We start from the raw sequence: 13,985 nt of genomic DNA, 5'->3' as shown, positions 1-13,985 counted from the left end.
TAGAGCAGGACCAGTATCACCAGCTCTAGGGCTTCTTCATGGCGTGTCAGAAACAGTAACTGTTAGGAGAGGCATCTAGAACTTACTGTGTAGCAGGTGCTCTCCTCAGCACCTTGATTCCTGGCATCCTTATCTCAGCCCCAGGAGGGAGGAGCAGGCAGGACCTCCTTCAGCAGGCAGACTGAAGCTTTATCCCAAGTCTGGACCTTGATGAAAATTACCTTCCTTTGCCATTGGGTGCTTTCCTAAGGGGACATCTCCTGGGGTGGGGTGGGGAATGGATCACTCAGGGTCCTGGCCGAGGCAGAGTTCATCTGGGGTGGCTCAGATGACAGGGTCGCAGGGTGTGACGGTGGTCTGGCAGGGTGAAGGGAACGAAGCTGGGGTGGAGAGGCTTCCAGGGACGAGTGCAGCGGTAAAACTGTCATTTTCCTGATGAATTAGTACTAATGCAATGGAGGCACAGAGAGGTTAGGTAACCTGGTCAAGGCCACACAGCAGGTGGCAACCCAGGAGTGCTTGAGCTCTATTTTGTTATCAGCATCTTTGCAGCAATCAGTAGTAATAAGTAGCTTTCACTGAGTGGGTGCTATGTGCCTGCCCTTTACATATGCGTCTCATTTAGCCCTAACAACAGCTGCTTAAGCTGGAGACTGTTACTGTCATAGCCATTGTCCCGAGGAGGAGGAAGTTGCCCAGGTCACACAGCTTTCAAGGGTGAAGGTGACACTGGAATTTGGGGGCTCAGCCTCCGAGCCCACACTCTGAGCCTCTTTGCCACGTGGCCTCACCATGGCGGCAGGATCCAGGCGTGTCCTGTGGGCCCCACCCCTTCTGCTCCCAGCCCTGCCTCACTGAGCCTGTCAGCCCCTGGGTCCCTGCAGGGGGGCTGGGGACCTTGAGAGGTGGCAAGGCAAGGTGAGGGCTCGTGTCTTGCAGCTCCTGGACCTGCCTGGTGGACCTGGAAGGGCTCAACATGAGGCACCTGTGGCGGCCGGGGGTGAAGGCCCTCCTGCGGATGATTGAGGTGGTCGAGGACCACTACCCCGAGACACTGGGCCGGCTGCTCATCGTGCGCGCCCCCCGCGTCTTCCCTGTGCTCTGGACGCTGGTAAGAGCAGGGGCCGGAGATGGGAGGGGTCCCTCTGTGAGCGGCCCTGCCTGCTTGTCCGGTGTCTTTTCTTCTAACCCAGACACCATCAAGTTCACCACTGCAAAGTGCACAATTCCGTGATTTTTAGTGTCTTCACAGAGCTGTGCAGCTAGCACCACTACCTAATTCTAGGCCGTTTTCATCTCCCCAAAAGGAAACCGTCAGCAGTCACTGCCACCCTCCTCCCCCGGCTCCTGGCAACCACGAACCTACTTTGTGTCTCTATGGGTTTACGTATTCGAGATATTTCATATCAATGGAATCAAACTGGATGAGGTTATTTGCACCTGATTCCTCACTTGGCATAATGTTTTCAGGCTCATCCACGGGCAGCGTTTCTCAGGACTTCATTTCTTTTTATGTTTGAAATATTCCACTGTACGGATAGAGCACATTTTGTGTAACCTTTGTCCTGCTTCGTGGACACTCAGAATTGGACAGGCTTCCCGGGACCCCTGTGAGCAGGGGAGGATCCTATGCTACAGGGAAATTCAAACGTTTTGCCCACGACCCATAGTAAGAAATACACTTTACACTGCAGCCCTGCACATGCATGCGTGTACACACACACCACACACACGCACACACGCACAGGCTAGTCACCATGTACTAAATTGATTTCACAATCACTGACAGGTTGTCACTTGCAGTTGAAAACCACTGTCCTGAGGTCCCTCCAGATCCTACAGACTCAGAGTTAGCATCTTACCCAGTGCCAGTGTGTGTGTGTGTGTGTGTGTGTGTGTGTGTGTGTGTGTGTGGAGGCTGGAGCCAAAAGGAGCAAAGAGGCTGGCTGCCCCGAGGGGCTGGGAAGACAGATGCTCAGGGACCAGTGCTGCCAGGTCCAGGCTGTGGCGACGAGGGGACCTTGTCCTGGGGCAGTAGGGAGCCCTGGAGGCTTGTCAGCCAGAGAGGATGAGCAGACTTCTGGGGCAAAAACTTCTCTGGCTTCTGGGACTAAGTCAAAGCTGGGCTGGGGAGCAGGAGCTGTGGGAGGGACAGGCAGGACCTGCTACTAAAGCTTTTTATCCCCAAATGTTCTGATCTTTGTAAAAACTGCTGTTGGAGATTTCCTAAGAGGATGTATAGTGGGTGGGGGTGGAAGCCAGCAGTTGGCGTCCTGGCTGAAAAGCAGATTCACCCGATGGATGGCGCAAATGCAGGGGTGGGGGGACAGGAAGGAGTCCCTTGCAGTGGTGTGAGTGAGACGGAGAGGCCCCTAGGGACTAGCCGCTGCAGCAAGCCCTGACCACCCAGGGCTGCAGGGACAAGGGGAGGGACAAGCCTTGTCATCAGAGCCCCTGAGAGCTGGAACAGGGTGAGGGTGGCGGCTGCCAGAGGAGCTGTGGCTTCCAGGGGCACTGAGGTGGGGGAGGGGTAGGAGAAGAAGACCCCCCCCCCATCTCCTTCTTTCCTTCCTTCCTTCCTTCCTCCTTCCTCCTTCCATCCCTCCTTCCCCACCTATTTACTGAACCCGATACCACACCAGCACTGAGGATGTTGTGAAAAACCTGACTGACATGCAGCTTAGAGTGCAGTGTTGAGATTCCATCTGGGATAAACAAAACATGGGCATCCATACGGTGGAATAGTATTCAGCCACAAAAAGGAAGCACAGAAAATACTTTCTTTTTTTTTTTAATATATATTTTATTGATTTTTTACAGAGAGGAAGGGAGAGAGATAGTTAGAAACATCGATGGGAGAGAAACATCGATCAGCCGCCTCCTGCACATCTCCCACTGGTGATGTGCCCACAACCCAGGTACATGCCCCCGACTGGAATCGAACCTGGGACCCCTCAGTCCGCAGGCTGATGCTCCATCCACTGAGCCAAACCGGCCTCGGCAATACTTTCTTTTTATAACTCATGGAGGCACCACAAACACATCATGCTAAATGAAAGAAGCCAGACATAAAAGGCCTCATACCGTATCCGTTTATACAAAATGCCCAGAACAAGAAAAACTGTAGAGACAGGAAGCAGACTGTGGTTTCCAGGGGCTGGGAGGCTTGGGACAGGGAGTGACTGCTAATGGGGCTGGGGGTGTCCTTCTGCGGGGAATTAGAAAATGTCTTGGAATTAGATAGAGGTGACAGGTGCATGACATACTGAATGAGCTAAAAGCCACTGAATGATTCCCTTTAATGTGCTTAATTCTGTGGTGTGCAAATTACTTCTCAATTAAAAAAACAACTTTTCATCTTGTTCCATCTCCCCCATTTCAGATCAGCCCCTTCATCAATGAGAACACCCGGCAGAAGTTCCTCATCTACAGTGGCAGCAATTACCCTGGAGGCCTTGTTGACTACCTGGATAAAGATGTGATCCCCGACTTCCTTGGGGGGGAGTGCCTGGTGAGGCTGCGGGGGGGGGGGGGGGCGGGACTGGAGGAGGGGCAGTGTGTGGCCTCGAGGACCTGGGCGTGCTGGGGCAGGGCTTGTTCTAGAAGCTGCCCCAAATAGAGGCGACTCCTCCCTGAAGGAGGGCAGCCTTCCCTTGCTTCTTTCAAACGCAGTGAGGGAGTTTCCAGAAGTCCAGAGACCAGGCCAGTCAAAGGCTTACCCACCCTGCATTCCCATCCAAGCTAGGTTGCTAGGATGCAGTCAGACTTACCATTTGCTGTAGGGGAATGTGACTCAAATGGCCCAGAGGCCTGGACCCCACAGTCAATGTACCCAAAGGAATTTATCCCCAACTCACAACCACAGGGGTGAGATACTAGGCATGACCCTGACCATGGCTGTCTTATCTCATCTGGCTGTGGGAGGGCAGACCCCTCTCCCTTCTCTAACAGAAATACCAAGCAGCACGTTTGCATGATTTGGGGATCAAATGCAGATTTCCTAGGAATTTTGCCAAACTTGCCTGTTTTCTCCACTTGTCCTGATATGTCTGCATGACTTATATTTAGCGAACGGGCCTGTAAGACCAGCAGAGTGGGAAGCAGCGCGCACCTGGGAGCCTGATATGGGCTTGTGGCCTGGCTCAGCCACTTTCTGCTGCCTTACTTCTCTGAGCCTCTGTTTTCCTCCTCTGTGAAATGGGAAGAATAACAGCTCCTACTGCTTTGTTGTGCGTCAGGTGGTTACCAGTAAATAGGGTCAAGGAAGCCCAGTGCCCAGCTCTCGAAGAGATTCCTGTTGTAAGTGTGGTTTCAGGGGGCACAGAACCTGACTGGGCCCTAACCTACCACCTTTGTCTTTGTACCCCAGTGTAATGTCCCCGAAGGAGGGCTGGTCCCCAAGTCCCTCTATCTGATGGAAGAGGACCAGGAGCATGCAGAACAGCTGCACGAGTGGCGAGAGACCTACCAGCCGGCCAGTGTGCTCCGCGAGGCTCCCCATGAGGTGCTGGGGCCCTGGCCCGGGAGGACCCCTTGGGCTGGGGTGTCAATATAGGTCAGGGTCTCCCAGAGTAGAGGGTTCTCATGCTAGTGATTTGCTGAGGGCAAGCTCGTAGGAGAACCCTGTAAGGAGAGGTGTGGGCATGATGGATGTGGGCAAGAATTGAAGGTAAGAGCCTGTTTCAGCCACAATCTATCCCAGCCCGACCTGTGGGGAGGGCTGGACGTGCAGGGCCTGGCAGTAAGCTCTAACCACCTGTACCCTCTTGTCTGTCAGTCAGTGGCTGTGGCTCAGCACCCAAGGCAGGGTGGACCTCCCAGGCATTTCAGTTAGAGGGGGATCCATTCTCAGACTTCGCCTGTCCCCATGCAGGTTGCGGTGGAGATTCTGGAGGGGGAATCAGTCATCACCTGGGACTTCGACATCCTACGAGGGGATGTGGTGTTCAGCCTGTGCTACGCTAAGCAGGCCCCCCAGCCGGGCCCCCGGGAGCCTGGGGCCAGGGCCAGCGGGCAGCTGATGGACAAAGGGGGGACCCTGGGTGCAGATTACAGCCCTGTGGAGGCCCCCCTTATCTGCCGGGAAGGGGAGAGCATTCAGGTTCGAATTCCTTGGTTCATTTATTCATTCATTACGCAGGACGGAGTGTTCAGTGTGTCAGGGTTCGGGGGCACAGCAGTGGACAAACAGGACTTGGTCCTCGGCCTCAGGGACCCTGTGGGACAGTGGGGGAGAAAGACAGATCCTGGCAGACCCAGGACCCAGACCTCAGGACCCCAGCCCAGAATCCCCTGCCACTCGTACCAAAGATACAGGTCTCCAGGCTCCAAGCCGGGCGGGGTGACTCAGAGCTTGTGGGTGTGGGGTTTGCGATCTGCACTCCTCCTTCTCTCCGGGTGATTGCTGAGTCACAGTCGGTTCCAGAACCGGCACAGCACAGAAGCTGGAGGTCTGCAAACAGAACGCGGATCTGGCACCAAACATGAGCCACCCTGCTGACCTCACATCCTCCACGAGGCCAGTGCTTGCATGTCGAACATCACAGGCCCCCAAACACACACTCACCCACCCACACATACATGCACTCACTCACATACACATGCACTCACACACACACTCACACTTACACATGCTCACACATGTGCTCATATAAGCACTCAGACATACATGCACACACAGCACGCGCGCGCACACACACACACACACACACAAGCACTTGCGAGCAATGCAGAACTTCCTGAAGGTTCCATGGGGAGTCTACCACACCAGCACCCCCAGGGTCCCACTGAACATCCATGCCCTTCCCTGAAGAAGTTGCTCTTCTCATAACAGCTAACACCCCTCTTTCTTGATCTCTCTTGGTTCTCAATAAGCTCTAACCACCTGTGCAGCTCCCTCCCAAGTCCCTCTCCAGAACTCCTCAGTGTGCAAAGCCCACTCAACAGATCACAAGCCCAACGAAATCCAGGCAGTTAACCTGGCTACACCTCTGCTGTCCTGCAGCCCCACTCCCAGTCCTGGGCCCCCTCCCCCAGATTCAGAGGAAACTCTCAGGTGCCAGGGATCTGGGGGTAACAGTGGAGGGGAGAAATGATGGTTCCAGGAAACGCTTGCAGCGGTTCTCAACCTGTGGGTCGTGACCCCTTTGGGGGTCGAACGACCCTTTCACAGGGGTCGCCTAAGACATTCAGAAAACACATATATAATTACATATTGTTTTTGTGATTAATCACTATGCTTTAATTATGTTCAATTTGTAACAATGAAATCGGGGGTCACCACAACATGAGGAACTGTATTAAAGGGTCACGGCACTAGGAAGGTTGAGAACCACTGGCTTAGAGGAAGGACGTGCTGGTGGGCAGGTTGAGAAGGGGGCTCTGTCCCCAGGAGGACCAGAGCCTCAGGTGTGGCTGCTGTTTCAGGGCTCCCACGTGACCCGGTGGCCCGGCATCTATCTGCTCCGGTGGCAAGTGCATGGCCCCCCTGGCAGTGTGGACGAGGACGTCCTGACGGCCCTGCACAGCCCTGGCCCCAGGTGCAAACTCCTCTACTACTATGAGGTGCTGGCGTCTGAGGACTTCAGGTAGGAGGGGCTGGGATTCAGCTCCTGGGCGGGAGGGGCCCCAACTCCCCTCTAGGCCAGGCTCGGGGCATTGCATTCACCTCCCCTGTTTGCCTCCCAGCCTCTCCAGGGTGGGGCACCGGTACTGGTACCGTCAAACATTCCCCGTGGTTCAGCACCTTAGTGTGAGAAATTGGACACTATGTCAAAACTGCCTCAGCGGCAGACTCTTCCCCTCAAATGAAACCCTGGACAGAAGCCCAACATACCAGATTGACTAGTGGACTAGTGGGGAGAGCCTGAGGTCCTGCTATTTGGACCTCCCCTCACGTCTAGAATTTCATAAAACAGCGTTCGGACTGTTCTAAAACAGTCTACAACAGTGCCTCACAGACAACTCTTATCAAGTGGTGCCTCAAAGAGACAGGGAAATACAATGGCTAAGACCCCCAGCACTTCCTGGTTGCTGTGTGACCTTGGGGGAGTCACTTCACCTCTCTCAGCCTCGAACTGGAGCCCCAACGTTGTGGGTTGTCATGAGATGAAATGGTGGAGGGAGCCTGCCATTCAGTAAGCACTCGATAACAGAAAGAAAAAAAAAAAGCAGAGGGTGAGGAGGTGCAGCAGGTGGCTTCTTTAGGCCTTGCATTGTATCTTTTAAAAATGCATGTGATTTTGCATTCTGCTTCATGAAGTGCCTGTTAGTTTCTGTCTAAAAATAATGCTTTAGAGGTGGGTCTGAGATGATGATGTAGAGAACGCAGAACTCGCCACCTCCGCCACCTCCTAGGAGCACATTGGAAAGTCACCTACACTTAGAGCAAATCCTCCTGAGACACTGAGGGCTGATTGAGCAGCTTCTGGGCAACAAAAGAGAGGACGAGAGACGCATAGAGGCTGGGGAACCGCAAGAGCTCTCCGAGATCTGAGGGAAGTCTTTCGGATTGGAGGTGCTGGTGAGCGCCATTGTTTACACCCCCCTCCACTAGATGGCACCGGGGGAGCTCTCTCCAGGAGTTCCAGCCGACCTGCAAGGCAAGGGCATGCCTTTCCGGCCACCCTGCTCTGGAGCTCCCTCCGTGGGACCAACAAGGTGCTGTGGCACATGTGCATAACCAGATCCACATGGCACTGCCACACACACACACACCAGGCCACTCCTCCTGGAGCCAGAGGGGCTCAGAAATGTAGACACAGGCATTTGGGGGCTGCTGCCTCTACGTGGGTAGGTGGGGAAGGAGGAGTGGGCTGGACACTGCTCACTAGCCTGTCTGGTCAACATGGGGGATCAGGATGCCCTGCCCCTCATTAGCCTCATGAGAGAACCAGTTTCAAGGGCTGCTTCCTGGCCACCCTCAGTGGGCAGGTGCCAGGTTGGGCCCTGAGGGATTGGGGACAGATAGAGTCTGCTGTCATGGAGCAGGAGACCACATCATCACAACTGTGTGTCATTATGTGGGGCGATGGATGCCACAAAGGTATTCCAACCACACAGCCAAGAGGTGCTCCAGGTCCTAACACAGGACGCCGTCAGAGCACAGAGCAAGGGGCCTGGCACAGCGTGGGCGGGGTGTGGGGGAGGCGTCTGGGCAGTGACCTTGGAGTTGAGATCTAGGTGGTGTGCCCGCAGATCACCTGTGGGTCTTGTCAAAATGCAGCCCAAGAGTGTATGCTCAAACAAGCTCTAGAAAACGGTGGTGCTGCTGGTCCCTGGACCACACTTTGAGTAGCCAGGCCCTAACACTGCATTGTCCAACCAAATAGCTACTAGCCACAGGTAGCACTTTAAACCTGGCAAGTAGAATGGAATGAAATTAAAAATTCCGGCCCAGCCAGTATTCCTCAGTGATTGAGCATTGACCCTACACCAAGAGGTCGCTGGTTCAATTCCCAGTCAGGGCACATGCCAGGGCTGCAGGCTCGATCCCCAGTAGGGGACATGCCTGGGGCAGCTGATGATGTTTTTTATCTCTCTAAAATCAATAAAAACATATATATTTATTATTATTATTATTTTAATATAATAACAATTGTAATATTTTAATATACATTTTTATTGATTTCAGAGAGAAAGGGAGAGGGGGAGAGAGAAACATCAATGATGAGAGAGAATCATTGATCAGCTGCCTCTTGCATGCCCTCTACTAGGGATTGAGCCTGAAACCCGGGCATGTGCCCTTGACTGGAATCGAACCCGGCACCCTGCAGTCTGCAGGTAGACGCTCTATCCACTGAGCCAAACCGGCCAAAGCAATAAAAACATATTTTTAAAAAAATCAGTTCCTCAGTGCCCAGTATCCCCACGTGGCCAATGGTTGCTGTGATGAACAGAGCATATATATGTCCACCATCACAGAAAGTTCTGGACGGTTCTACTCTACTCTGAAGTTTGGAGTGGGAGTTAATTAGCCAAAGTGGGCAGGAGAGAAAGGCTTTTGGCAGGAGGCACAGACATGCAAATGTCCCAAGTCAGGGGAGGTGGGTGTCAGAGAAGATGAAAGGAGGTGGGGGGTGAGGCTGGAGATGGGCTGGGTACTCAGGCTGTGGGACGCCTTCTGGGCTATGCTAGGTCCCCTGTTCAGGGAAACCCCTGAATGGTTTGTGGCAGGTTGGGCTCTGCAGGGGGTACCGGTGGAACTTCATTTCTCATCTTGGCCTCACTTGCTTTCCCTCTGCACCTGTGGGAAGAGGCCTGGGGCCTCATTTGCAGCATCACCAGCTTTTCCTCCGCTGTGAGCCCCAGGCCTGTGTCCCCACCAGGAGGTAATACTTTACTATCTATGCCTTTCCTCCCAGGGGCTCCATGTCCAGCCTGGAATCCTGCACCAGCCGTTTCTCCCAGCTCAGCGCCACCACCTCCTCCTCCTCCTCCAGCCAGTCTCACAGCAGCTCCCTGGTCTCCAGATAGCCAGGACTGAGCCCCGCGGGCCAGCCCACACGCCTACTGCGTCCTCAAGTGTCTACCACCAGAAGCCAGCTTGCTGTGCGACCTGGGACCACGTGGTCTGCAGCCCGGGTCTGGACACTGCCAAAGTTGGCATGTCGAGCTGACAGCAATGATTCAGCTTGTGGCCTGAGTGTGCTGGGAGCCTCTAAGTCAGAACCATCTCCTTTGCGCTTTGTGTAACGAAAAGCCAAGGAGTGGGGGGGCCACCTTAAGTCTGCCTGTTCTGGTGGCTCAGGGATGTCATGAGGCTCAGCCCGCCCTTTACTTCTGCCTCTGCTTGCCCTGGGATGGCCTCCTTCTCAGGTGCCTTCCCCACGGCCATGAGGCTCCTTCCCTCTTTCCTCCCAGCTCAGCTCCAGAAGAGAACTTCCTTCTCCCAAAGTTCCTCTAATCAGCCTGCCGGGGGCCCTGCTGGTCCCTGAACCAATCACTGTTGCCAGGGAAATGGAGAACACTAATTGGCCAGCAGGGTTCTATGTCCACTCTGGACTAATCACTGTGTGGGGAGGGGGTACAGTGATTGGCCATCTGGACCACCTGCTTGTGCCTGGAGCCAACCGCCCAGCCTAAAAAGCACAAAGGGCTTCTAAGAATATTGGGGTCCCCCAAGAAGAAGGGGGAAAAAATACTGGGCAGGCAGAAATGACGTGTGTTCATCATAGCATCTGATTCCATAGCGAGGCCCTGTGTCCCAAGGCAGGTACAGAGGGCAGTTATATGAGTTACAGGCTTTGCTTTCTGTGGGGAGCAGCCCACTCTGGACTTGAAATCCATTTTCCTAGCACTTGGCTGGGAGGGCCTCCCCCTGACCAGCCCTAACTTGAAGAAAATGGGAAGGTGCGGGGTTTCTGCTAAGTTTCAGGCTGTTGAATTCTCTCCTGGGAGCTCTTTAATTAGGACTCCTTTGGTTGTAAGTTATGGAGACTCACATAAAAGGGTAACCATTCACGGGCACATGCAACGGGCCCATCAGGAGGGCTTGCTGCACGTATGTTGGATCCAGGTTCTCAACCTGGCACCAGGCCCCCTGTGGGATGGAGGCTGTGACTGTTGTGTCTGCCCTGGATCAGATCTGACTCCTGGGACCAGCCCCAATATTGACAAACTCCCCGAGTTCCTGCATGGGAGAGTTTTGTATATCCTTGGGGCCTGAGGCCATTTCTCTTTTCCTTTTCTGGGCCTCCAAAAAGACACAGGTCAGAGGTCACCAGGTGGCAGTCTGCAGTCTGATCTGGCCTGCCTTTAGTGTTTTTGGTTTTTGCCTACAGAGTGATTTAAAAAATTGGGGCATTTCACCCAGAAATCAGGATTTCTGGTTTCCCTTAGGCATTTGGGAGTGTTGGCAAAACAGGCCCACTATTGACACATAAAGGCAACAAACACAGTTGTTACCCTGGCTGGGCCACACCGATCCCCACCTCCCCTAGCCCACGTCACGCACTTGCCTGGCCTGCCTGGGAGAGACCTCACTGACATGGCTTGGCAGGCAGCTGGGCTCCAGTCTGGGGCCTAGAGGCCCAGCGTTACTTTTCTCTGGTAACCTTGCTTACAGTTGGGGTGATCTCTGGCCAACACCCAGGGTCACTGGGCCTTGCCCAAGGGGTGGATTTATAACCTCGGGGATTGTAGCCTTCCTGCAGACTTGGCATGATGGGGCAAGAAGAGCAAGCTTACTCCCATACCACCTCAACCTCAACCCCAAACCTGGAGCCAAGGGGAGGAGACAAACTTTGTTCTACACGAAGGGGCCTCCTCCACCTCTGTAGTTTTCCGTCTACTTCTCAGGTATAGGAACAAAATCCAAAACTGCATCCTGCATCAAGGCGTGTGTGCCCATGTGTGAGGGAGAGAGGCAGGGAGGGAGACTGGAGACATTCTCAAAGCGAGTCGCTGCCATGTGACCAGGCACTTATCACTGAGAGCAATTTGCAAACGGTCTTACTATCTTTAGATGAATTTTGAGCTTGCCCCTAAAGTCTACGTGTTATCCTGGAAGCATTTTGGGGTAGGCTGCCCTAGCACGCCCTGCACACCTATCGGGTAAGACTAGCACCCAGTGAAGGAGGGAGAGGCCTTTCCTTGGCTTGGGGTTAGAAATGGATTTTGATAACTGGAACCTGGATCTGCTGATTCCAGAGACGAGCGCCTGCCATCAGAGCCCAGCTTTCATAGGAAGAGCGAGGGGCCTCAGACCCACTCAGTTCTCCCCTTCAGAGCTACCCCCTCTCTCCCTCTCTGCTTCACCCAGGCCTCTTGGCTCTGCATCTCTTTGCAAACCAGCCTCATCCTCTCCTCTCTCTGATGCGAAGTGGCTGGCTGCCAGCATCCCCTAGACTACAACCACAGGGCTCACCGTCTCTAAGGCGGGGGGGGACACTTATCATTTCAATGCCACAGAGGGCTCAGATTGGCCCTACACGAGTTGCATGCTCACTCCTGTGGATGTCCTGGCCAAGGGGGTGGGAAATCTGTGATTGACAGTCTCTCCAAAAGCAATAGTGGGATGGGGGAGGACCAGTCACCCAAGGACAAAGGGAGCTGGGCCAGAGAAGCAACAGATGGCCACAGTGGTGTTTACTACGGTTCTGTGCTGAAGGTCTCTGGGGCCCACGCTGGAACATCATCAATCAATACGCCATCTTTTTACCTTGAGAGGCTTGGAATTAAAAATCCAAGGAAGGGCTGCCAAGCTCTTGGCTTCTAAATATCCCCGGCCGCCAGGGCTGGAAGCTCCTTGGCTTGGCTTTTTTCTCCAGCTAGTTCATTAACCTGTTGTGACCAGGACAGAAACAACCCACTCACAACAGAACCTGCCCAGGCCCTGGGTTTAGGAGCCTGGGTCTTAAAATTTAGACAGGGTGGGGTTCAGGCCCAGCTGTGTAACCTCCAGCAGGTGACTTAACCTCTCTGTGCCTCAGTTCCCTCATCTGTGAAATGGGGACAGCAGTGCCTACCTCGTTCACTGGGTTGTTGTGACGTTCACAGCCCAGCACCCGGCTCACAGAAAAGTCAGCGGTTATTCTGGTTATTTAATGCTTCTCATCCAAAGACTGCAGACTCCTTCCTGAGGATGCCTGCCACTGCTTTTCATGGACAGAAGGCTTAGCACCGGGTACATCCGGAGAAAAGTAGGTGTCGGGACATTATTTCCCTTCCTCTTTCCCTTTCAGAAATTGCTTGTGTGTTGGGGGGCAAATCCACTCACCTAGAACAGCACCATTCGGAATGGTGTCTCCCGCAACCAGCTGGAGACTGTTCTCTCCACAGGTTGACATAAGGGGCGCGTGGGACCCCCTGGGATTTCCCCCCCTGTGATATGAATGTTCAATGAGAGTAGTGTAATTCTTTCCCTCACAGTCTGTTTCAGCCAGTGAAACAAGGGGTTTCTTGTGGGCCTGATATTTGCTCCAACCAGAAGCATTAAATGTTTTAGATTTGGAAATACCTCTGCTGTCTACTTCCTAACTGGATGTTTCCCTGGGCTTGCTCAAGAATTACCCAGCTGTTGTTCCTAAGACTCTAGAGCAGCGGTTCTCAACCTGTGGGTCGCGACCCCTTTGGGGGTCGAACGACCCTTTCACAGGGGTCGCCTAAGACCATCGGAAAACACATATATAATTACATATTGTTTTTGTGATTAATCACTATGCTTTAATTATGTTCAATTTGTAACAATGAAAATACATCCTGCATATCAGATACTTACATTACAATTCATAACAGTAGCAAAATTACAGTTATGAAGTAGCAACGAAAATAATTTTATGGTTGGGGGTCACGACGACATGAGAAACTGTATTAAAGGGTCGCGGCATTAGGAAGGTTGAGAACCGCTGCTCTAGAGCCTCCCAGCAGGGGCTGTGTCAGCCTCAGGGGTTGCAAATTGGTTCTTGGGGAAGGGGAAACAGTTTTTATATGTAAAGCATGGATGTCTTAGTTTGCTGGGGATGCCATAACAAATGATCATGAACTAGGTGACTTAAAAACAGAAGTGGATTCTCTCCCAGTTCTGGAGGCCAGATGTCAGAGATCAAAATGTCTGCAGGCTCTAGGGGAGGGTCCCGCTGCCTCTTCCAGCTTCTAGTGGCTCCATTCTTCCTGGGCTGGTGGCCACACCACTCCTATCACTGCCTCCACCTTCCCATGGCCCTCTCCCGTCTCCTTTTTGTTAGAACACCAGCCATTGAATGTAGGGCCCACACTGATACAGTATGATCTCATCTCAATCCATCACATCTGCAAAGATCCTACTTCCAAATAAGGCCACATTAGGAGCTTCTGGATGGATGTGAATTCTGGGGACACTAGTCAACCCACTGCATATGCGTACGGCACATGAACAGACACAGTGCTGGTTATCCCTGGAGTTAAATGCAGGTCCCCGGGGCCCACTCGGTGCTGCTGACTTAGAATCGTGGGGGTAGGTTCCTGGATTCTACTTGCCAGGTGAACATGAGACCCTGCCATCCATC

At 53.3% G+C, this 13,985-nt stretch overlaps 1 protein-coding gene across 1 annotated transcript in view; it reads left to right on the top strand.

The window, feature by feature from the left end:
- The window catches only part of SEC14L5 (SEC14 like lipid binding 5), a 44,787-nt gene extending 31,675 nt beyond the window's left edge, over positions 1–13,112 (top strand). The window contains exons 11-16 of the mRNA XM_036310151.1: positions 940–1,111; positions 3,383–3,511; positions 4,370–4,504; positions 4,874–5,101; positions 6,427–6,587; positions 9,363–13,112. Of these exons, the coding sequence (XP_036166044.1) occupies positions 940–1,111; positions 3,383–3,511; positions 4,370–4,504; positions 4,874–5,101; positions 6,427–6,587; positions 9,363–9,474 (937 nt within the window). The 3' untranslated portion in view covers positions 9,475–13,112. The remainder of the gene's footprint in view (positions 1–939; positions 1,112–3,382; positions 3,512–4,369; positions 4,505–4,873; positions 5,102–6,426; positions 6,588–9,362) is intronic.
- The last annotated feature ends 873 nt before the right edge of the window (positions 13,113–13,985 follow it).

Source organism: Myotis myotis, unplaced genomic scaffold (genome assembly GCF_014108235.1).
Source record: "Myotis myotis isolate mMyoMyo1 unplaced genomic scaffold, mMyoMyo1.p scaffold_m19_p_5, whole genome shotgun sequence".
NCBI lineage: Eukaryota > Metazoa > Chordata > Mammalia > Chiroptera > Vespertilionidae > Myotis > Myotis myotis.
This window is presented reverse-complemented; position numbering and strand designations above follow the sequence as displayed.